At 40.6% G+C, this 25,350-nt stretch overlaps 1 protein-coding gene across 1 annotated transcript in view; it reads right to left on the minus strand.

Annotated features, from left to right (window-relative positions):
• Nucleotides 1-25,258, minus strand: part of emilin1a (elastin microfibril interfacer 1a) — a 42,708-nt gene extending 17,450 nt beyond the window's left edge. The window contains exons 1-2 of the mRNA XM_042503256.2: nt 24,804-25,258; nt 2,765-2,881 (exon numbers count right to left, since the gene is read on the minus strand). Coding sequence (XP_042359190.2) covers nt 2,765-2,881; nt 24,804-24,913 — 227 coding nt within the window. The 5' untranslated portion in view covers nt 24,914-25,258. The remainder of the gene's footprint in view (nt 1-2,764; nt 2,882-24,803) is intronic.
• Nucleotides 25,259-25,350: the final 92 nt, after the last annotated feature.

A 25,350-nucleotide genomic window follows, 5' to 3' on the forward strand; every position in this document is an offset into this window, starting at 1 on the left:
GATGGGATTAAGAGTGCTCTGTAAACTTTCGAATGTTATTTCTGTCCCAGTTTCCAGAAGAAATCAGCTGCATTTAGCCCGTACTAAATCTCCATTTATTGCTCAAAGACGATTCATCTCAAAGAATACCAATGTTTGATTTGGACAGCTTCTGCAGCTTAATCATGAATGTGTCACTGAGCTCCGGTGAGACTCCCTGTTACAGTAATGTTTCTAACGATGCAATAAATAGAGCAGCGTTGGCCGGAAGTCTCACTAAAGATTTATGGCAGTGTCACAGGAACATTAACTAGCTCAGACTGTGAACGTTCAGCAGGTTGCTCTCCTTTATGCCAACCCACAAACATTAATGAATGTATCGCAGAGCCTTTTCTGTGCCATAGTAAAGATTTCAGCTTCCAGCTCCCTGCTCTGAGAGCGTGAGAACAAGGGATACCGCTTACTCTCAGAGGAAAAACAAAAACAGGGCCCCGGAGAGGTGGCGGGAGGAGGAGTAAGGAGGAAGAGAAAGAAAGAGAGGAGAGTCATAAAGAGAAAGAAAGACAGAGTAAGAAGAAGAGATTGTTTTTACAGGGTAGGAGACTAGACTGTGGTGCCTGGAACCCCTGTCGGCTTCATTCTTAGCATAGTCCAGGTTTAGGCCGAGGCCCTTGGCAGGCACAGGGATCAGGCAGCCAGGCCGGGGTCAGACAACGCAGCGAAACTTCAAAAGAGGGAAAAAAATAAGGAGCGCTTGATTAATGTGTCCAGAGAAAGCACGACACTTAAATTTGGACGAAAACATCCAATCAATCTTATCGAGAATACATGTTCACAATGTTTGTCATTTTGGGTATATTCAGGTCTGCAGCTGGATCACAGTGACGTGTGTCAAATCAACACACTCTCATCACGAGTCGTCACATATCGCCGCTCAGTGGACTTACACAGGTTAACACATTATGCACTAGGGGTCATCATGCATCTGCTGTTGACGTTCCAGGATGCTGCAACCAACACCGCATGTCAACCAAAGCGGGGGGATAGGTTTAGGCAACAAAAGTGTGCAGTTAAAATAGGCAACAAAAGCACATGGTTGAGATTAGGAAACAAAGGCACATGGTTAAGATTAGGCAACAAAAACACATAGTTAAGATTAGGAAACAAAAGCCCATGGTTAAGATTAGGAAACAAAGGCACATGGTTAAGATTAGGAAACAAAGGCACATGGTTAAGATTAGGCAACAAAGGTGTGGTTGGGTTTCTGCAACAAAGCATGTCGTTAAGATTAGGCAACAAAAAAAAAAAACTAATGGTTTGGCTCTACTTTCAAACGCGCAGCGAAAAATGGGCTCCCTGGTGAACATTTGGGGTTTGTTGGACCCAGCCTGTAGGAACCTTCCAGCTCCTAATATTTCATTATTACCGGCAGTGTTTCAATCTGCTACTGTCAAGCTGCGTACCATACAGCCGCGACAGGTGCCATCTGGCTGCTTTACCAACTGACAGCGCCCATCAGTGCATCATACCACAGTGCCAGGTGCTGACCGGCAGGTTCCGTCTGGCTGCATTAAAAAACTAACACTGTTCCACACCGTATCGTATTATGCTGCTGCAAAAGGTGTTTTTTGGCCTTGGTGACTGATGCCAAAACAAAGTGGCAGTATTTGATGACTTCTGACAGAGAATGGGCTGGTCAGATTGACACCAGTACTCTTTACTGGGATCAGTCAAATACTGAGCTGTGATGATGCCTGTAGTGACGTTCTGGCAACACTACCAGACACCGACCTGACCAGAGCCTCCTGAGAAACCGAAAAAGATCGAGTGTGTCTACAAACACACATTTGGTGTTTTTTTCCCCCCATTTTTTTTTTTATCATGTTAAATCTTTGAGGTGTTTTTTTATTCACTTTGTAAAATAATTTTGAGGGGTTTGGAGGGTGTTTTTATTTTCTAATAGTTTTGAGTTTTTTGAGTGTCTTCCTTTCTATTTTTTTAAATTATGTTGAGGTTTGAGGGTGTGTTTTTTTTTCTTATGTTATAATTTCGAGGGTTTTTTTGGGTGCTTTTTTCTATTTTTGACATAGTTTTAATTTAGTTGTTTTTTTTATCATTGATCATTTTCAGGTGATTTTGTTAATAATATGGGGGATTTTTTGTGGGTTTTATTTCTGTTTTTTTTATATAATTTTTGGTTTGGGTTGTTTGTTAATTTTTTCCTAACAATTTTGAATTTTGGGGGTTGTTTTTTTAATTTTTTAAAAATAATTCTGAGCTTTTTAAGCTTTTTTTAAATCTAATTTATTCTAATTAAAAAGGATTTGGCGTGTTTTGATTGTTTTGTAAGACTTTTCTGTGCTGGGTACTGTTACTGCACTGGTACTTAAAGTACACTTCTCCAATAATACTAACTTAACTTTTACTTCACTAACATTTTCAATCCAGGACTTTTACTTGTAGCAGACTATTCTCACTGAGTGGTATTAGTTATTATACTTACATAAAGGGTCTGAATACTTATTGTAACTACTTGTTTTGTCTGTTATACTGTTATGTTAAGGAGAAAAATACCTTTTGTATTAGACTGTCCTCTAGAGAGGAGGTTTTCACGATAAGCCTCTGCACAATCCCTGCCACATTTGTTTCTATTTATTTGTTTTTATTATATATTGTGTGCAAATAAAATTCAAAATTAAACTTCTGTGGACCAGAGGACAGGAAGTCAGAGAAGCGAGACTGAATACTGATTAGACTCCAGCAGCAGAGAGGGACAGATACTTACGCAACCCGAGGACACTGGCCCCAGGTGCAGCGCTGATAGTCTGGCTTGATGTACGTCTCCACCCCGTCCTCCATCACACAGCTCACAGTGCGTGTCACCACGTAAGCACACCAGTTCCTGTGAAGGCACAAACACGAACACAGGAGGAAATGACAAGTGAATAACTGAGTGATGAATGGAAGTTTACTGTAAGTTCAGAGGCAGGCGTTGGCCCAAACATAGCAGCCATCTGACACACACACACACACACACACACACACACACACACACACACACACGCGCACACACACACACGCACACACACACACACACACACACACACACACACATACTCAGTACACACTCTGCTGCTGCTCTTTGTTTTCAGGCAAAAAAAAACTTTGCAAAAATAATAATCGAAAATCTGTTTGACTGAGAGGCTCCGCTGTGAGTTTCCAGATCGATATCTCACTGAGATTATTATTATTATTCTGTACAACATTCAAGAGAAATTGTCCGCTGGTGCAAAATGTCAGATCGGTTCAGGATAACTGCATGAGTCCAACAATGGCTGCTATTGTACGCCTCTCTCTCACACACACAAACACATACACACACTGCATATCCATGTTAAAAACTAACATTGCTTACATTCATTTCACACAGTTGGAAAACCAAAATATGGAGTTAAAAGCGGCTGCACAGACTGTGAAGAGTCGTTAGTGTTAAATGTAAAATACATAACATGTGGATCTAAACATGTTACATGAATCTAAACCTCCTCTTATGCAGGAGGTTTCATTTTAGGGGTCGACAGATTATCATTCTGGCCAGTTACCATCATATTTGGCATTTGACAATTATCTGTATCAGCATTTTATTTTTATTTTATTTTTTATTTCTACTTTATTTTAATTTCATCTTATCAACGATAAAATTGATCAAAGAAAATGTCAGCATTGGAGGAACTTTTGCTTTGTAAAACCTCAGGGAGCTATTTTTATTTATCCATCTTTTAAATGAAATTTTCATTTAACTTAATAAAAAAAAAAGCTGCTGAAAACTTTCTGTTTATGATGTCGAAATGAAATGTGCAGGGCGTTGCCTCCAACACTGTATTGAGTTTTCTTTATACATCCAAAAGCTCATAGCTGCTAAATGCTCCACTGCTAGTGGCTAACTGTGATTGTGAGTGTTTAAAGGGGTTTTATTAAAAACAAAAACAAAAAAAACCCCAAAACAATAAAAAAGCATTTGGGCTCGATTTCTTTTAAAAACATGGGGAGAAGGAAATTACCAAAAAAAAAGGGAAAAAAAGCAAGGAATTAGTAAAGAGAACAAAAAATACTAAAAAATGAGCAAAAACATAAAAAATAAAAAATAAATAAATAAAACAAAAAAAGGAAAGTAAACAATAACAAAAACCAAAACAAACAAGGAAATGACCTTAAAAGAAAGCTAATGAAAACGCTAACAATTCTATTTGAAAAAAATACAAATCTATAATTATGAATATAGTTCTCTAAATTTTTTTTCTCAAGCTTTTTTAAAAAAAATATTTTCTAAAATCACAGTCAGTGCAATTTGCAGGACATTTCTTACCAAGTCGCTTATTGGCTTTTTTTTCAGGTTTCAAAGAGTTAATAAAAAATTATAACAGCTTTAAAGTTACTTCAGTTTTAAACTTAATATCCGATTCTTAACTTTCACTCTAATATTAAAATAACTCCAAGATGATTCCACAAAAGAAAAATGTCCTCATAAACATGTCTTAAAAGTCAAACTCCAAAGGGACAGAATTAAACACACACTTCCCCGTCTGCATGTAACTCAATTTGTCCTCCCCCTCTGACCTCCCTTCACCCTCACATATCTCACTTGATAACAACTGCAGATAGATTTAAGACACAGACGTCCTTCAGTCGCTTTCTATCATCATTTTCATATTACCCAGAATCCCCGTCCACTGCTATTTCCTCTGTGGTTATTATGGCCAATTAGTGTCAGTCAGATTCATCGCAGCTCAGCTCTGAGGGGTCTGCAGATAAAAGCTGGAGCGCACAAGGAGTTCCTTCATGCTGGAGAGTCAATCAGCAGCTTTCCTCACATTGTCTTTCTATGTCTCTTTATGTCTGTCTCCATGTCTGTCACTCTGTGTCTCCCTCTGTAGAACTCAGTCTTAGTTTTTCAGCTGCTTGTCCATGTGGATTTGCCCCTTCCCGTCTCACTCTTCCTCTCACTCTTTGATATCAGCCCTGTGGACCTGCCTTCAGGGACAATATTCAAAACCGGGGACCCTTGTGCTGTGAGGTAACAGTGCTAATCACGACACCACCGTCCCACCTAAAATCCTATAAACATCCCAGAAATGTCCTAAAATCCTAGAAAATGTCCTGAAGTCCTTGAAACATCCTTAAATCCTAGAAATGCCTTGAAATCCTATAAATGTCCTAGAATCCTAGAAATCTCCTTTCATCCTACAAACATCCTAAAATCCTAGCAATGTCCTAAAATCTTAGAAATATCTAGAAATTCTGCAAAAATCCTAAAATCCTAGAACCATCCTAAAATCCTAGAAATGTACTTATATCCCAAAAAGTCCTTAAATCCAAGAATTGCCCTTAAATCCCAGAAACATCCTTGATCCCAAGAATTGCCCTAAACGTCCTAGAATCCTAGAAATCTCCTTACATCCTACAAGCATCCTAAAATCCTAGAAATTTCCTAAAATCCTAGAAATGTCCTAAAATCCTATAAATGACCTAAAATCCTAGAAAAGTCCAGGGCCGATACCAATACGTTTTTTAGTAGTTAACCCTTTGAAACCTGGATTGACATCACTTTTATTGCGCTGTGCTCTTGTGACTTTCAGTATTTAAACCTTTGAACCCAAATTGGTGTGATTTCTTTCAAAGAAAAAAAATGTAACAAACTTGCCATGAAATGTCCTCCATATTGCAAGAAAATTTTAAATATTGAAAAACATGTTTTTAAAAGCTTGGGGAAAAATGTCAAGAAAACTGTGTTTTAATTAGTTATAATTATACATTTAAAATAATTTTAAGTACTTTATTTGTTAGGGTTAGTTGGTTTATTGTTTGACCTGTCTTTCTTTTTTTTTAACTTTTTAACTTTTAACCAATAATCAATATATGGAGGTGATATGCATTTACAAAAAAATTGAAAATCTTTGTCAATATTTAAAATTTGGAATAAAACAAACTCCAACACAAAACTTTGTTTAAATGCCTTTGGCAAATGTTAAACCAAAACTGAAACGTTCATCATCATATACAGCAAGTTCCCAGTAGCTTTTTTTTATTAAGTCTAGTGAAAATGTAAATAAAATTAGCTTCCTGAGGTTTTACAGATTAAAAATTTCTCCCATGCTGTTACTTTCCTTGCACTTTTTAAGTGTTTAATTTTATCAGTAATCTTTAAAATAAATTGCCAATAGAGATAATCTGCAAAATGCCAAATATCAGCCCTGATAATTGGCCAGGTTGATAATCCGTCGACCCCTCTTCTGTTTATTATCTCCATCTCTTGACAACCCTTTCCACTTATATTCTTTCTTCCTGTGTGACTCCCCTTCTCCCTGGTTCCCCCTACACTGGTCCTCCCCGTTCATTCCTGAGCTGGTCTGACTGACAGAAAGACTTCATCATGTGTGGATCCTCCCCTCTACCTCATGACCCCCTGTTCCTGTTGCTACTGTACGTGAAGTGAACAGATCTAATGAAGTGTCAGACTCAACAGTCCACCATCTTATTACTTATTGCAGTATTCACACATTTGTCAGCTGATACTTCACATGAAATAAATGTACAGAAATGCCAGAGATGTTTGAGGTAATGTAAGCTGGGCTTAGACTGCATAAGTCTAAAATCCTGACTGACGGGTAAATCAGGTCGCATCATTAGAAGAAACTTAAAGTTATGTAATGGTGAGCATTCATAAACTGACAAGGCTCAATAATCACAGTTAATACCCTATAGCAGGGATACCCAACTTATGGCCTGCAAGCCAAATCTGGCCACTCATCGGGTGCTGGGTGGCCCCCAAACCATTTTCTTATTCACAATGAAAATAAAGTGATTCACATTGTGAATTGTTTTTGTACTTAAAGTATACATAAGGTGCCAGAGTGCATAAAACAGCATCAAAATAGAGTTTGTTTGTTAAAAAAAGAAAAGAAAAATAAATGCCAGTGGAGGTTCTCCCACAACCCCCTAACAGAGGTCCTAGCTAAGACCCTCATGTCCTAAAATCCTAGAAATGTCCCAAAAACCTAGAAAAGTCCTGAAATTCCAGAAATGTCCTAAAATATTAGAACTGCACTAAAACCCTCCTGAATACTATAAATGTCCTTAAAATCCCTGCAATGTCCTAAAATCCTAGAAATGTTAGAAAATGTCCTGCAAACCTAGATACATCCTGAAATCCTAGAAATGTCCCAAAATCTAATAAATGTCATAAAACCCTACAACAGTGCAACAATCCTTAAAATGTCCTTAAATATTAGAAATGTCCAAATATCATTAAGACTTCCCAAAATTCTAGAAATGTCCTGTAATCCTAGAGATGTCCTGAAATCTTACAAATGTCCTTAAATCCTACAAATCTTCTGAAGTCTAACAAACCTTCTAAAAACCAAGGAATGTCGTAAAATCCTAGAAATGTCCTAAAATCCTACAATTATCTTGACATCCTTCAAATGTTCTAAAATCTTAGAAACATCACGAATTCCAAGAGTCATCCTTTCATCCTAAAAGTGTTCTAAAACCTGGAAACCATCCTAAAATCCAAGAAAAGTCCTCAAATCTGTGATTAGAGAGAGGACCATTGGAGCTTCGTCTTCAATGCCTGATGCAACCCGATTTCTAAAGCGGTTCGAATAACTCCTGTACCCAGCTGGCAGTGGACATCAGAATGACATCAGAAAGACGTTGGACTATCACGTTGGACAGATGTTAAATTGTGGTTGGAATGACAATCAAGATGATTATATTTCAAATGAGTAATGACGTTATAATCTTATGTGTGGACGTTTTGCCAGTGCTAGGTTTTGGTCTCCAGACCTCACCACTAAATGTCGTTATTCTATGTCAAGTCGACGTTGGCACAGAACCATTTGAAAGACGTTGGATTTTGGTTACTCAACAAAACAATTTAAAAGCAACAAAGTTAAATGTCATCTGTCGTCAGTATTCTACACCAAACTAACGTTGGCATGAAAGGTTGTCCAGACACTGAACTTTGGTTACAAGACGTCACAATCTAAATTCAACCGTCAGTGTCTGAGAACTACAGCTGGGAAAGCACTTGCAAGTTTTAAGTTTGTTTTTTCAAATCTAAAATCCCAGAGGAAAAGGAAATTCAAAATATTTTGTCTTTGTCCAGCTTATTTCCCCCCATACATTTTTAACCATTTTTTCATACTTCTTTAATATCTCCTGAGAAACAGCTTCCCTCTTACGCAAAACCATCTTTTTTCTAAACCTAACCATGTAGTTTTGGTGCAACTGTGACGTTTCACAGCTTACTAAGTACATGTTTAAATCTGTGTTAACAGTTGTGTGTGTGATTCTGTTGTCCAGCTGTAGGGGTGCTTACTTAAGAAGTGCTCCCCTGGCTTATATTAGAGGGAATACGAACCTACATGGTCATATATTTGGATGACCACTAGAAGCACTCTTTTGAAAAACCCAATGATGTATTTCCATAAGTCAAGTAATGAGAAAGGTAAGAAGTTTACTTTAAACAATGACATAGCCTAACTTTACGGTAATTTATCAGGAGAATTCAAAGAATGCTTTACAATTATTGCTTTTTTCCATTTTCACAATGCAGAGAATCGGAAGCTCTTTTCCTCTCTGACTGCACCGATCTTTATTTGTCTGAAACAATCCGCTCTTCAGATAACAGTAAGGTCCAAAAGAAATATGACTGACTGATATTTATTGCGTTCATGAGAATGAGATAGATGAAGGAACACTCTGGAGACGTAATGCTCCCGGCCATGGCTGTTGCTGGCACTGAGGCGTAAAAACACAGGAGTATGGATTACAGAAAAACATTGTGTGCAGAAAAATGCACCAAAAAAAACGTAAATGTAGCTCATTTTGCACTTTCACAGCGTATCGTGTTGCTCTGAGCTGATTTGAAATTTAATTTGGTGGGAGGGTTCAGCTCAGCCTGGAGTCACGCTCGAGCGAAGCATCAGTGAAAGTCATTTGGCTGAAACCAGCCTAGTGTTCATGCATCCAAACAGTTCTGCAACTTGCCTTCCAAAGATCTGCGGTTCTGCATCCGCATGGACTCCTCCAGCTATGCATTGTGCTCCTCTGCGGTTTGTTACGTTGTATTTAAAATGTTTCTATCAGAGCCTCGGAGCACCGGTGACTCACAGCGAAACTCTGTCCCCATGCATCAGCCAAACGCAGCATGTGTTTCCAGAGACTTGCGGTCCATCGCAGTGATTCTTATTGCATTACGCCGCGCAGCGTTTTGCTGGGTTATCTGCGGTTTGTTATACTGCGCTGTGTATGTTGGACTCAAAGTTTCTGAGAGAAAAGGGGGAATCTAACATCTCCATCAGGAGCTGGAGCAACACAGGAGGGATAGACGGCATGTAAAATGAGACAGCGGTGATAAATCTAAACGGCTGTGTAGTCCCGCCGTGTTGTTTTTTTGTCAATGTGATTCAGTGGATCGCCACTGCCAATCTATTATCCTGCACGCTGACTCCCGGGGTCACACACACACAGCAGATAAAGCATGGAGCTGGCAGCATTCACACTCTATCTGCGCTGACAGAGAACAGCCACTGCGCTTTATATAAATAAACTTCACTGTGTCTCTTTTTTTCACTACTGAGCAGACACAGATGTGGACACACACACACACACACACACACACACAGATACTGTATATACACGCACAAACACTCCAAACACCCACACTTTATGTACTGTACACACTCCCTCCCCCTGATGGTGCATTTTCCATGTTTCCATCTTGGGCTTCTCCTTTCAGTGCATAAGAGGAGCTTTTATATTTGTAGGAGGATGACTAAGTGTTAGTGTAGCACTGAAAGAGTGTGTGGGTGTGTGTTTGTGTGTGTGTATGTGTGGGTCGGTGTGTCTGGGCTGAGGCATTCACAAAAACAGCACAGGGAGTTTGTTCATGTGTGCCTGCATACAAGTGTTCTGTGGCATGAATGACACCTTCAAACTTTTCAGCAAAAACCCACGGGCCTTTCTCTCTCTCTCTGTAACCAGCGTGAAGTGAAGCATTCCTAACAGTAATCCTATAAAGTCCCATTAATCCAAATGGCCTCTGAGAAATTGCCAAGATGAAAGTCCACTAACTAGACTTGGCATGTTTTCCATGAGTGTAAAATACAATTACAAGCACACACACACGCACACAGCCAAAAACACACGCAAATACACACAAATATAATAAGGATGTGATGCTAACTTGCTGATTTTTCCACTTTGCCTCAACATATAGCTTTATAAACTGCTGCCAAGTAAACATGGATATGACAAAATGGTCAGGGTGGACATTCATTCATTCATTCCTTATCCCCAACCGCTTGTCCTTGTAAAGGTCACAGGTGGGCTGGAGCCAATCCCAGCTGTCATTGGGCAGAAGGCGGGTGCACCCTGGACAGGTCGCCAGACTATTGCAGGGCGGACACACATAGACAGACAACCATACACACTCACAGTCACACCTAAGGACAATTTAGAGTCACCAATCAACCTGAGCTGCATGTCTTTGGACTGTGGGAGGAAGCCGGAGACCCCGGAGAGAACCCACGCAGACACGGGGAGAACATGCAAACTCCGCACAGAAGGGCCCCCGCCCAGGGGATCCTCTTGCTGTGAGGCAACAGTGCTAACCACGAAGCCACCGTGCCGCCCTCAGGGTGGACAATACAGCATATTGATATTATTGATACTGATTATATTGATATTTTGATATAACATGCCATATGACATGTCATTTTTTATATTTTATAGGATCCCCCACACTCCCCCCAGAGGTCCTAGCTAAGCCCCTAATTACCTAAAATCCTAGAAATGTCCTGAAATCCTAAAAAGGTCCTAAAATCCCAGAATTGTCCTGAACCCTAAAAACATCCAAAAATCCACAAACATCCTAAAATCAGAGAAACGCCCTTAAATCCTATGTCCTAAAATCCTACAAATGTCCTAAGATCTTTCCCATGTGTATTAAATACAATACAAGCATATATATATATACAGTATGTATACACACACACACACATTCAGGAGTCCAATTGTTGGAGCAATTTGAAGTCAAGTGCGAAGCGGTCTGGATGAGAGTCAGCACCTCCAAGTCTGAAGGCATGGTTCTCTGCCAGAAAATGGTTAATTGCCCTCTCTGGAAAGAGTTACTGCCCCAAACGAAGGCTTTCAAATCTCAAAGTCTTGTTCAAGAATGAAGGTAGAGCTGAACATGAGATGGCGGTTTGGTGCAGCGTCCGCAATGATGCTGGCGTGGCACTGCTGTCATGGTGGTGAAGGAGCCGAGCCAAAAGACAAAGCTTTGGAATTACTGGTCCGGTGGCGTCATAACTCCCACCTACAGTCATGAGCTTTGGGTAGTGAGTGAAAGAATGAGATTGTGGATACAAGCTGCAAAAACGAGCCTCCTCCATAGGGTGTCTGGGCTCAGCCTTAGAGCGAGGGTGAGTCTTCTGTTTCCCTTCAATGGCACATTCAGCAGCTAATCGCCCTGTTTCCTTCACTGTACCAGCACCACAGGAAAACACTGCATATAAACAGGCCAATCCTGCACATATTACTGTTTATGACTACAATATGTATTTGTAGAGTGTTTATCAGACTGCAGCAGATAAAGACAAAATGTCAAACTCCAGCACAGTGCTTTCTTTTAGATTTGGACTTTGACATTGTTCAGATCTGAGTGACTCATGCTGTGCAACCAATCACTGTTTACAGAACTTGATTTCAGATTCTGATGGAGATCCCAGAGATACTAAATATGTACGGAGTACTGGGGGTATAGTTTGGCCCCATTTGAGTCCCATGCTTCCCTCAGAGAAACTTCTGAAAGTGGTTGAGTTCTGCTCTTTATCAGAGGAGGGAGAGTTAATCAGGTTTGGATTGGCAAACCAACCAGTTAGTCCTCATCTTTATAGTCTTCTCTCTTGTAAGATCAAAGATTTTTTTAGCAGAAGTGTTGTCTTACATCATGTTACAGTTTTACAAGTGGCGAGACTTATATGAAGTCTGAGGGCCCTGACACACCAGGCCAACTGCTGGCCATCTGTGGGTGTAATGAGGCGTCTTGAATCCGTCCTGTCAGTCTTGGCACAGACAACTGCCATTTGCTGGTACTAGGGATGGGGATCGATACCCGTTTCTATTGAGGCCCCAGTTCTGCTTTTTTCAAAACCTGCAAATCGATCATGTTTGAGCTAATCAATACTGCTAACAAGTCCCATGGGTCTTATAGCATAACTTTACTGCTTGAGTTGAGTTATTTAAATCCAATCACAGTCTGCATACATCGACTGTCCAATAAAGTTTTAAACCAAGCGAAGACGAACACAACCTCCATGGCTGAGCACATCAACACAGTGCATCAAATTAAACCTAAATCTAGTACCTTTGACTGTCCTTGTGTTGAAACAAACAAACAAACAAAAAAACTCAGACACTGGCACCATCTTGATCATCATCCACTCACAGTAGAAGTGGGAAGCACACCCAAACTTTGTAGCAAGTCCCATCAGTTAAAAATAGTAATGCAACGTTGAAATGCATGTTGAAATCGGCAGGATAAGAGCTAATTAGCTAAATGAACAGGCTCCATAAGGTTTTGTTCAAGGTCGGATCAGTAAAAGGACTACTAGGCAAAGGTAAATAAAACGTGGTCATGATGCAATCAAATGTAACATCAACATCTTACAATTCATCATTAAAACTACTAAGACTTTATAAAGTAAATATTTAAATCTAAATATTAAAAAAAAAAGTTGCTTTGCCTTTCCACCAAATAATAGCGTATTGGTAGTGCTATCGATAAGGACTCGGATTGTTAAGGAGTCTTGATGATGGTATCAGTATCAATAAAAATTAAAATTAGCTGGTACTGCAGAACATATGCTCCAGTTGGTTGTAGTTTTTGTGGTGTGTTCAAGTGTAACTTTTCGGCCGAGACACAGGCGACCTTTGTCACCACTGGTTCTTTGATGATTGGTTTGGCAAATCCACATCTGGCTGACTTCCCCAATATGATGAAGTGCAGTCAGTCAACACCTGCAGGTGTTCCCAGGATATTTCAGTTTGGGAGCAGCTGGCAGTGTGGCTGACTCCCCACTCTGCCTGGCAGTGTGTGTCACACTGCCAGGCAGAGTGGGAGAGTGGGAGTGGGAGTGGGAGTGATCCAGGGGGTTTTCCAGCCTGCACCATGGCGTGTGCACAGAGCTGTGATGCGTCTGATCAGACCTGCCTGTTTCGGAGTGCTGTAAAGTCTGGGTGCCTGCAGAACATGAGGCCTCACTGCCTGATCTTCCTCCATCTGTTTTGAGGAACGGATGGGTGAAGAGTCAAAGGGCTGACTCACCAGCCTGACTCGTGGGATCAGATTGTGCTGAAAAGATGAAGATAAAAAGATACAGGATGTTGCTCATGGGTGAGCCACTTTGTTCAGGAGAATTTGCTGGTAAAAAAGGTGGAAGTGAGTTTTTTATGGTGCTGTGCTGACTAACTTCTATGATGCGGTGTTGCTAACGGTGCATGATACTTGTGGACTTTTGGTGGAGATGTGGAGTACATGCTGGGAAACTGCGTCAGGTTGTTGAGCCTGCTCTGCTTTGTCCCAGTCCAGTCGTTAGCCCGCTGTTTAGATCTGGTTGTTACCTTGGTTAGTTTGACAAAACTGTGTGACCATTGAGTTTAGTATAGTATTGCTGCAGCTCAGGATGTGAATGTTACTCCTCTGTGATTGCTTCTCTGGCACTAACAGCTCTTGTAGCACCTGCTACATCATGCCCTCAGGAACACAGCCATAGCAACATGTGACCTAGAAAAGCCGAAAAGTGTTTACATTGCAGTTTGGTGAAATCTAGCTTTTTTAAATCACCTGAAATATGATAAAAGGCATAAAAACTTTTTTTGCAATAAACAGGAGTTTTTTCTAAATTGACGTGTTTCCATTAGGTGTATTTTCTATTCACAATCTGAGCAATTTAAGCGTTAATGAAAATCCGCCTAGTGATGACCGAATTCAAAGATGAGTTTGGTCTGAATTAGGGGGCCAGAAGCTGAGGGATAAAAAGCAAAGAACATGGGACTCTCCCCAGGAGACCAGTGTTCGGAACCGTGTGAACTCTGAGTGAACCCCCACCTCCTAACCTTAACCCTGGAGGCCTTTGCACACTGAGTCTGATTTTTTTAAACGCATTTCTTTTAATCCGTCATCTGAAAAAACTCACATGCTGAGTTTGATGTCTTTTATTGTTCCACTTATTGTGAAAATGGCCCTGATGCTGCCCACATGCCAAGAGTAAAGACAAGACGTCACAAAACAGACACGGGCAGTGAGTGAATAATAAGGGCTTCTTCAGTCTCTACCTGTGGCAATTCTCAAAGCCCATGTGCAATTTCAGGTTGATTGGGCAACCCATCGAGGAGAAAAATGGGTACAGACTGACAAACAGACAGATGGACGGGCTGACAAAGTTTTCTTCATTTAACAGAAGGACGTCGATCTAGAGTGACGTAAAAGTCGCACTGAATTCTGATGCGGGTCACATGACTGTGGTCACATTTCAAAAATCAGATCTGTATCTGACTTGGAACCACATATGAAAGAGGCCCAGATCTAATTTGAAAACGATCAGATTCCATGTGATTGGTGCTGTTCACACTGGCATTAAACAATCACATCTGGGTCACACACACAGATTGTATATAAAGATGGCCAATGCGCCCCTACTTACCCCCGAGATACAGACATTGCCATCTTGCGATGGTGATGTCATTGAGGGCTGTGGGGGAGTTCCCGCCAAAACACCCATCCGAACAATCACGAGCACCTACAATGAATGTGATTGCACACATTAACTGTCGCATCTGTCAATCATGGCAGAAAAGCCCCCTTTTTGTAGAACTAAATTGAATAACTAATTAAAGCCGAACTTATCATAAAAACAAACACTTGAGCAAACATCAGGGTCATGAGAACTGCCTTCAGTAACAGAAACCATCTTTGGGAGACATTTATTTGGAGTGTACTTTGAGTTTTTAGTTTGGCCTATGTACCATTCACTAACATGGAGGGGAGGGCTTTATGACCTATAATGCAGTCTGACACCAGGGGGCGATACAGATTGAAAAGCTACACTTTGGGGGAGCTGTCATGTTGTCCATCTTTATATAGAGTCTATGGTTACATAGGAAGGCAAAAAAATCAGATTTGGGCCCACAGTGTGAACGTGTTAATATGGACACATGATGAAACGTGCAGTCAAGGAAACACAACGCTAAAAAGTGTGACTTATCTCTCCAGAACTCCAAATAAGAGAATATTGGCACACAAAGTAGGATTAGCAAATCAGGAGCTGTTTGACTTTGAACATTTGAAAAAGCAAACCCAGACTGACTTACAAATAAGCACAGGAAGACAGTCTCAACACTATTACACACATGTTAATGAACATAAACACATTTTGTCCTTCTCTCACAGACACACACATACACACACACACACACACACACACACACACACACACACACACACACACACACACACACACACACACACACACAGTAACAGTGTTTTCATGACTTCTCTGCCAGCCACCGAGCAGTGAAACCTCCATCCTGACATCTTATTTTTTATTTATTGAGCCATAACTCAGCATGAGTGGAACTCTTGCACCTGTCTGAGCATCACTTTATCCCCCAATAAATTTCACCTCCTTATAAAACAGCACACAGAAACCTCACAGCCGAGCAGGAAGCCGCGGTCTGACATCTCGTCCCACACGCAAAATTTTATCCAACAGCGTCTCTGCATGAGCCTGCAGAGGAGGACGGTGGAAAAGTCACTGACTGAAGTGACACAGAGTGAGTGGGAGGAAGGAGGAATGAAAGAAAGAAAGGGGAGCTGAGGTTTACTACTTTAACAAAGAAATCACTTGGCGGCGCCTATTGTTGTGGGATCTTTCATTTAGCTTCAAGGGAAGGCGTGGATGGCGCCCTGAATGAGTGGATGGAAGGGGGGGTGTGTCTCTGCTTTTGAACTGTGTTACAGAGGTCAAGCACCCCTCCGACGTCCTTGTAAAGGTATACCCCTGTACACACACCGCAAAGCACACAGACTGTCACACACGACAACACACACACTCGAGTGCACTCAGTCATGCTCGAGTGGTCGCACGCCGACAGACAAACACAAAGGCAGACACACACATTCTTCTAGTCTCTCTGCACTGTCTTAAAAGTGGAGTTTTACTCACACACACACCATTTTTCCCTTTGGACCTGCTCCAGCATTAAGGGACAGCGTGACTGTGTAAACTCAGCTCTGATTGTTTAGCCTGGCGGTCACGAAGATATATAGAGAATGTCGGCGATACTGCCATTTGCTTTAGCATTATTGCTCCGATATGTCAACGTTCAGAGGGCCGCAGGACTTTTTTTGTGGCTCACTTGAATTTTAACCATTTATGGAGACGTGTGCATTCGAGACATAAGCCCTCTCAAAGCCCTTAAAATTGTTGGTGCCCCAAAATAGCACAGGCCATTTATGCAGGTAAAACTTAATTAGCTGCTCAGAAGTTCACTATTTCTAAGTCTTGTCATTTGGTTTCATATATTGTTTAAGTTAACCCTTTGAAACCTGAGAAAACTGATTTCTTTAAAAAAAAAAAAAAAAAAACACTGGGAGAAGAAAATAAGCAACGCAAGGAGAAATGACCCAAAGTTGAGAAAGTCAAGAAATTTGTAAAAGTACAAAAAAAAATTACCTAAAAATTAGAAATAAATAAATAATAATAATAATCATATAAAATAAATGCATAAATAATAAAAAAGATTAAATAAATAAATTTTTTTAAAAATTAATAAAAAGTAAAAAGGAAGACAAAAGAAAATGGAAAAAATATTATTTTTTTTAGAATTTCAAAAAATTCTGCTACATAATTTTAAATTTGTAATTACGATAGCTACAATTATTGTAGTTATAACGCATTTCTTGCAATTTCTGAAACATTTCTTACTAAGTTGCTCATTACATACAACTAAATACAACTAAATTCCTTGTTCAAAGGTTTAAATGCTTGTGAAAGGCGTCTAAAAGCAGCACAATAAAAAGTGATGTCACTCCAGGTTTCAAAGGGTTAAGAGGAGGTGTATAGTTGGAGTTGTTGATGTGTGGTTGGATGGGGTGAATGTTGGGAAGGGGTCCAAATCTCTATAGTTTTCCGTAAGTTTATCTAAACAAGGTAAAGAAAGCTTTCTGGAATGAACTGCATGCTGGGAACTATGGTAATTAAGTTACAATGGCTGAGACCGGAAAGAATCTCTTTTCCCACATTCACATTACCATATCGAATGAGATCTATTTACTGGCCTAATTAGCAGAGAGTGGAGAACCACACAGATGAAGTGAATGTGGATCCTCTCTGAGGTCAATCCGGTCACAGTCTAATCTCCTGGCGACATACAGTCGCATTCTGGCATGCTATCATTATTGTAGTGACCACGCTTGTTCACAATCCCACAGTAAATTGTGGAAGATAAATAATGCTGTCACAGCTTTTGCATAATTGCTTCTTTGAAAATAATTCGTAAAGAAACGACTCCTGCACTGGAACCAGTGCTCTGCGGTTATTATTTAAGGAAGCTTAAAGATACACTTTGCAGGATTTCACTAAAAAAACAATAAATAGACAAAAGCAATCCCTCTAAATCATCATGAATAACTAGACCCAAATGGGATTTTCAGTTTTCACACTTTTCAGCGATTCATAATGAAAATCTGCAGAATTTGGGGGAATGACTTTTTGCTTGTCATCTGACATAAACTGTGAGCTTGTATCAATCTCATAAATCCAGTGCAGCTACACTGTGTGACATTGATCTAATAAACTACATCAAGATTGATGCACGCAGATTATGATGACAACGGCAACTGAAACATAGGCTATAACATATGTCAACTGATTGTCAATACGCAAGATCAAATTCACCAGTGTGCGTCATCCCTCTACGTCACTGTCGTGGTAAAAGAAAAATGAAACAAACATGAATCCAGCCCTTGTTATAGTGTGATTTATGTGTGTCAAAAAATGTCTGAGGAGGAAAATGTGGACGAGGTTGTGGTTAGGGAAAAGAGGCCAACTTGGCATGCCAATTTTGCAACGAGAGCTTGGAGTATTTATTAGCATCTAACCGCATTTAGCAGTGTGGCGCTGATCAGTGCATGCTGCATTTCTATTGGTTGGTCAATATACAACAGCAGCCACACAGTGTTAGGGTCATCCCAAATGTCTAAAAATGTCAAAATTTTGGGGTGTCGGGTGGCTCGGTGCATAAAGCAGGTGCCCCATGAATGAAGGCAGTGTCCTTGCTATAGCAGCCACGGGTTCAATTCCAGCTTGCCTTTGCTGCATGTCATCCCCTCTCTCTCTCCCTATCACACTATCAATCTTCTGTCCTATCTAATAAAGGCAAAAATGCCAAAAAAACAATCTTTAAAAATGTCAGAATTTTATATCAGGCCTTTTATCGCATGTCATGATATCCATCACTGAACCGCTCTCACTGTGCAATGTAGGACAACGGTTTTACAGCCACAACCAAATATGTCGACACGTTTTGTTCATGATGGTCATCTTTCATGAGCAACTTGCAACCAACAGAAAGCAATGAAAGTCACGGACACAGTTCCAAAACAATGTCAGTATTACAAGGTGAAATGCCAATCTGAGGCTGGCTATATTTTGAACCATCAAAGTTTTGGTGCATCTTTAATTACTGACAATTATTCTGTCTTTGTGCCCAGATGGCCTAAACCCACTGCACCATCAAGGGTAGCTCCGTAGATATTCTATCAACCTAAAACACTGATGTACAATTTATTCCATGAGTTCACTAAACATCAAACAAAAGCAATAAAATGTGTTGCATTAAGTCTCTCCTCTCTCCTTCTCTGTGCCGCTGCCTGCATGTCCGCAGCTCTTTGTACCAAAGAGCAGCATGTAAGTCATGAGCACTCACCATGCAGCAAATTCTGGGGACCCAAACATCCGCAGATGTACACTACACGCTGACAAGCAGAAAATAAACAAGAGCCGACTGATTGACTTAAAGCAATCTGGGTAAAATGAGGGGTCTCTGACTGATGTTTCGAATCTTTGAGTTTATACTACAAACCAAAAAGCAGCATGTAAGTCAAGAGCACTCACTCCACAGCAAAATCAGGGAACCAAAACGCCTCCAGAAGTACACTACAAAGCACTCTGACTTGCGAAAAAACCCCAAACCAGACTGCTCATCTTGAAATAATCTCAGCTGACTGAGAGTGAGGGGCAACCCTAGATTATGCAGAAGCATACAGATTTTTTTTCATGCTGTTACCTAATTTATTTGGCTTGTCCACGTATTTTTGCCCATTATTGAGCTAATGGCCCCAGAATACAGTGTTTGTTTCTGTGGCTTTTGTGCTTTTCCTGTTACAAACCACAAAGCAGTAGGCCATAAAAAAACAACTGAACTCCAGTAACGTGTGATAGCACTAATGTAAAGAAAACCACGAGCGAGAAAGACATTGAAGAAGCGCGCTCTGTATCTAATCCAATCCACCCTCCAGTGGTGATGTAACATTTTGTCCTTCATACTGTCCATAAGCCTAAACAGATCAGCAGTCCACCTGCATCCAGCCGCTCTTTCCTCTCTTCCTGCGCCGCCGTCTGGAGCTGGCGGGATGACGTGCTGCTCTGACATTTTGGCAGGAGATGTGTCGGACAGCTCGGGGTCCTCCTGAGCCTGCTGTAAGACCCTGCTGGATGTCTCCACTTCATTCAGCAGCCTTTATCACTTATGGAATACTTCACACATCTGTCAAAACAGATCAATTGAGTTCAAACGGATGTCAGAGGGGCAAACCGCAATGCCACGGGCCAGCGCATTCTTCCCCCCGATGCGTCACTTTGTGTGTCCGTGTGGTTTATTTTTGTGAGTGTGTGCGTGTACGTGTGTGTGTGTGTGTGTGTGTGTGTGTGTGTGTGTGTGTACGTCACAGGCCAGCCATACAGACTCCTTCATAGCTTACTGGTTTCAGCAGGGGAAAGGCATTTAAGGACCCAGGCCCTATCTTCTGTTCCACTGTCAGTCTGTCTTTTCTCCTGTCGTGTTGCTCCTCCCCACCTCCTTACTCCTTCATTCTCTCCTGTCACGCCTGCTCGCCTTCTCTCTCCTCTCAACAGATCTTCTGTTTCTTTTCTCCCTCTACAGTTTCTTGTCTTATTTTCTTGTTTTTCCTCTCACCCTCTCTCCTTCAGATATTTTATCTTTTTCCCTCTCTTCTAATTACATATCCTTATCATGACTTTTTATCCTTATTTCCATTTTTTTAAAAATGTTTTCCATCTTTTGCCCTGTGCCAAACTCTTTGTATGCCTCCTTCTTTATGTCATTCACAGTATCCAACAGTTCAGCTCCATCATACACCAAAGAGACCAACCATTCATGTGTCATCACCGAGCAGCAACATCCAGAGCTGAAAAATGAAGCTAACGTACAAGTGCCAAAAACTGACGTTCCTCTAACAGCCACTAGAGGCTGGCTCCAAAAGTTAGCCAATCTCCATAGACCTCCATGTTAAAATGGTCAACTTAACAGTTGAAATAAACATGTTTACAGCCTGGCAGAAAAACGGTTTTGGTTTGTGTAGCTAATTTCATCATTCATGACAACTGTTCCAGGATTGAATTTTTAAATAACTCGCCCATTTAAAGTTATGTATAATTAAGGGTGCAGCATCACCCAGGATTTCTATCTTGCATGTGCGTTGCGGAACGGTTCAGCTGTGGTTTTTTTCACTGTTCCCTCATCCGGCAACTCCCACCAGTTGCGGTTTGAGTCCGACATGGCGCAGCACTGCCGGTTCAGCTGGAGTGGCGAGACCGAGGAGTTCCCGCTGAATTACAGAGTCGCGCATTTATATCAGTACAGAAGAAGAAGTAATAACTCCATTCACTCCCATAACTCCCAATATGGCCATTTCCTTTCTATGGTTGTCCTTATATAAAGGATGTGTCTATAGTGTCAGTGGTGATCTCCGAAAACCTCTGATCTGAATACAGGCCTGGATCTGCTCATTGTGACGTTTTGTCGATGTAGTTACGTGACACACGATCAGACGTTAACAAGGGGTGTTTTATTCTGAAAGTTAAGCGTATGTTTTAATGTTTTGTCGCTGTCTAATTTCCTGTCTGTCCTCTGCTTAATTGATGCAAAGTGCTCTGGCGTCCGGCAAAAACAGAAGCCTTGCATGACTGAGTCGCAAGGATCCGGACAGATGGAGCTAAGACAGAGTCGATTCGAATCGCAGCGGAGCCAGTGGAACATAACACATAGACTAGAGTGTAATCTATTTGCTCCATCTGCCGTGACGAAGCGGAGCCGGACCAAACACGGATCAGGTGGAAATTAGGGGTCAGAAGTCTAATATTCAGTTTTCTGTAAAGTACATTTTGTTTCAATAGTTTAAAGACTGTTTTATAAGCATTATCATGAGCACTGTCATAGTAAACCAAAGCTGTACTACATAGCTTGGCTAGCTCGAATAGGGATAAAATGATTTAATTGTGCAGTTTCTAGGCCTTTCAAATGTGGTCGGACCGACTGGATCAAATCCAGACAGTAAAACGAGTCATTTTGCATCAGTTGTGACGCTACATAAAAAATTATCCACCAACCTACAGATGTTTTTTTCACCATGTACATGAATTAAAAAGTTGTGACAGATGTAATTACTCTTTCTGGCCACTATGAAAATTAGCTTCAAAGCACAACGCACTTCCTGGGACCCTGTGCCATACCCTAGGCTTAAACACAGGAGTCCATAAACCAGTGGGTGACATCACGGCGGCTATGTCCGATATTTAATACACTCTGGGCTCATCAGTCAGGCAGCAGCCGCACACTGAGCTCTGATGTGGAGAGAAACCTGACAGAAGCTCATATTGCAGATCCCAGAAGCCTGGCCTGCCTTACACACACACACACACACACACACACACACACACACACTAAGTACAAACACATGCAGGCATGCAGACAGACACATACCATATGTGAGAGATGGACTCTGTCATTCATTCTCCCTTTTATTCATACACACACACACACACACACATTCTCAGCCATTCATTTTACCAAACATCCTTACTCCTTCATTTCCACGCACACGAACAAGTCACACATGTGTCCGCAGAGGTGAGGGGGGCGTCCAACAGGCAGAAGCTCAATTACATGCTAATAACACACCACGGGGCTGCAACAGCACAATAAAAACACGCATGTGTTGGCTCACTGACAGCATTAACAGCTTTATGAGCAGGGACCCCAACAGACATCTCTAAAATTTACGAGAGACTATCAATCAGCCGCTTCTAAGATCAAAATGATTTCCTCACCGTTCCATAAAAGAGGCCAAGATGGCAGTTTAGGAATCCTAAATCTGAATCACTCAATTTCAAATTCCAACACTATACACTATCAGTCTTCTGGATTAATGACGTCCAAAGTTCATCTCCCCTGCAGCTCATTACTCCCTGTAGAGTCCACTCACATTTACTTGCCAAAATGATGAATTCCCCTCCAACAAGGCTGAAGCTGCAAGAAACTCCAGGCCCCATGAAAACTCCTCACTCGGGGCCCTGAAACAGTAAATATCTATAATCCCTGTAAGCCCTGTCCAGCTCTGGCCCCCGGACTCATCACATCCCGTCACCCAGCCATCACCCCGCACTCACAGAGGGCCCCTGTGGTGTCACCAATGACATCTTTCCTCTGAAAATAACAATTTACACTTTTTGTACTTCTGCATGCAATGGTATTTTCACAATATGTCCTCAAAAAGTGACATTCATAAAGAAAATGATCAACATTGAGATGATTTTGCCACATTCTGCCTCCTATGTAAGTTTTTTTTTTTTTTTTTGATTTTTGGTGCTGGTATTTTTATCTCAAATAATTTACAAATGTATTATTTTATTTCTATTAATGATCTATTATTTGAGTGAGTTTATGTGGCATTAAATAAAGTGCACATTCTAGTAAAACACTTAACACCTGCAACCCCATTTTTTTTGGTTGGTTGTTTGTTTTGACTGATTGAAACCTTGATCGACATCAGTTTTCTTGTGCTGTATTCAGATGCCATTTATAAGCTGTATGACCCTTTTAAAACTGAGAATTTATTTTTTAATTTAGAGATCAAATTGCAAAAATATTTCAAATATTTCAATATTTCAAAAAGAGGGGAGGGTTTTTTAGAAAAATATCCATAAAAAGGGTAAAATGTCCAGAAAACTACATTTATGATTATAACAATTTTATACTTAAAAAAAAATAGAATAAAATATTTTTTAAAAATACATTTCCACTTCCTTGTTGTTGTTTTTACTTGTTTAATTATATAATTAGAATTTTGAACTATATTTATAATAATCAGAATTGATGTGTTTTTTTTACAGAATTATTTTAATATCTAGGCATTTTTTTCAAATCAATCACTTTTATTTATGTATTTTTAAATTTCCAGGTTTTGTTTGTTTGTTAATTTTCAAGTATTTTTTTTAAACTAATTTCATGCTTATATCTGGGCTATTTCTTCTAAAGTTGCTCATTGCCTGCTTCCTATGTTTAAAAAAAATAAACAAATAAAAAATTCAAGCCCAGGTTCCAAAGGGTTAACTGAATATTGATTGCAGATTCCAGTTTTACAAAAGTGCTGATTTCCTCATTTTACCTGTATTTGGACTGATGTCTCTTTAAAACGATTAACCCTTTGAAACCTAAGCAAATTGTTTTGATTTTCTTTCAAAAACATAGCAGGGAGGCAATAACCTACTTAACTCATTGCCTTTTTTCTACGTTGTTGAAAGAAGTCGCACCAGTGTGCTCAGAGTTCAACGGTTTTCATGTTTTTCTTTTTTCAAATAACAATGACTCCATTAATGAATCAATCATTTATTTTACCAATAATCAATTAAAGAAAGTGTTGCAGTTTGCAGCCCTAATCTGAATGCAGCACAAGTAAAATGATGTTGATCCAGATTTCAAAGGGTTAATCGATCAGGTGTTTCAGCCCTACTCTAGCAAGCAGGGAATGTTCCCACAGTATTGGCTGACATTACCTGCAAGTTGCAACAATGTTTTAAAGAGAACATTTTAACTTAATTTTCAAAGAACGTTTTAGGGATGTTTATCATTGCAAAAAATGTTCCCATAAGGTTAAGTGCTGACAAAGATGTAATGTTATAACTGCAACATGCTGAGGATGTTTAGGGGATGTTGAGAGGTGACGGATCATAGACTGTTCTCTTATAAAACATTCCCACAAAGTTACATGAGAACAAAGAAAAACATTTCAAAGCAACATTAAGAGGTTATTTAGGCCTTAAATTACTTAACTTTTATTGTTTTTTAAGAAAATGAAATGTGATATGTTAACAAAAAATATTATGTTTATAGATAATGTTGCTCTAACCAGCCAAAAAAAAAGCTAGCTGGGACACTATTTTGTATTTTTGTTATGAACGAGCCACTGGCAGACCCTACAGGACCCGTGACGGTCCGCGGAGCTCATTTTGGGAACCACAGGCGCAGTTGAAGTACCCTGACCGGCATAATGGATTTCATAGCAAAGTTTATCCTATGAAAGTTGTTAACAGCATCTCTTCTCCATTTCTGCCACAAAGCCACCAAACGGTGAACAGGTCGCAGGTGAAAACGTGTCCGCACGTGCGATTCCGTACCTGTGTCTGCTGGCCGCTCTCTGTCCCGACTGAATACTGGACTCGGCGTATCCCAGACCCGAGCAAACCCGGGCCAGCGTGAAGGCCAGCAGGTAAAACAGCGTCTCCATCCTCGTGTCCGCGGTGCGTCAAATGTAAACTAATGTCATTTAGTTCCAAAGTTGATCCTCTAAAAAATAAAACGTCTCCCGGTTGTGCGACTGTGTGTCTTCAGTGACGCGCTGTCGGTAAATGAAGATGGAGCTCCATGACTTCACAGGGTGATCCAGTCCCGCAAACCCCGCACGGTCCAGTCAAGTGCATTTCAGACGGTGAAGTGAAGCGGAGCGCTGTGACTGCTGCTGAAGAGCCGAGCAGCAACGAAACTTTCCTGTCACACATCCAGCAGCGCGCTCTCTCCCTCCCTCTGTCTCTTTCTCTCCGTTTCTTTCTCTCTCTCCCTCCCTCTGTCTCTTTCTCTCCGTTTCTTTCTCTCTCTCCCTCCCTCTGTCTCTTTCTCTCCGTTTCTTTCTCTCTCTCCCTCCCTCTGTCTCTTTCTCTCCGTTTC

The sequence above is a fragment of the Plectropomus leopardus genome, chromosome 16 (assembly GCF_026936395.1).
Source record: "Plectropomus leopardus strain MGB_pleo_1.0 chromosome 16, ASM2693639v1, whole genome shotgun sequence".
Lineage (NCBI taxonomy): Eukaryota > Metazoa > Chordata > Actinopteri > Perciformes > Serranidae > Plectropomus > Plectropomus leopardus.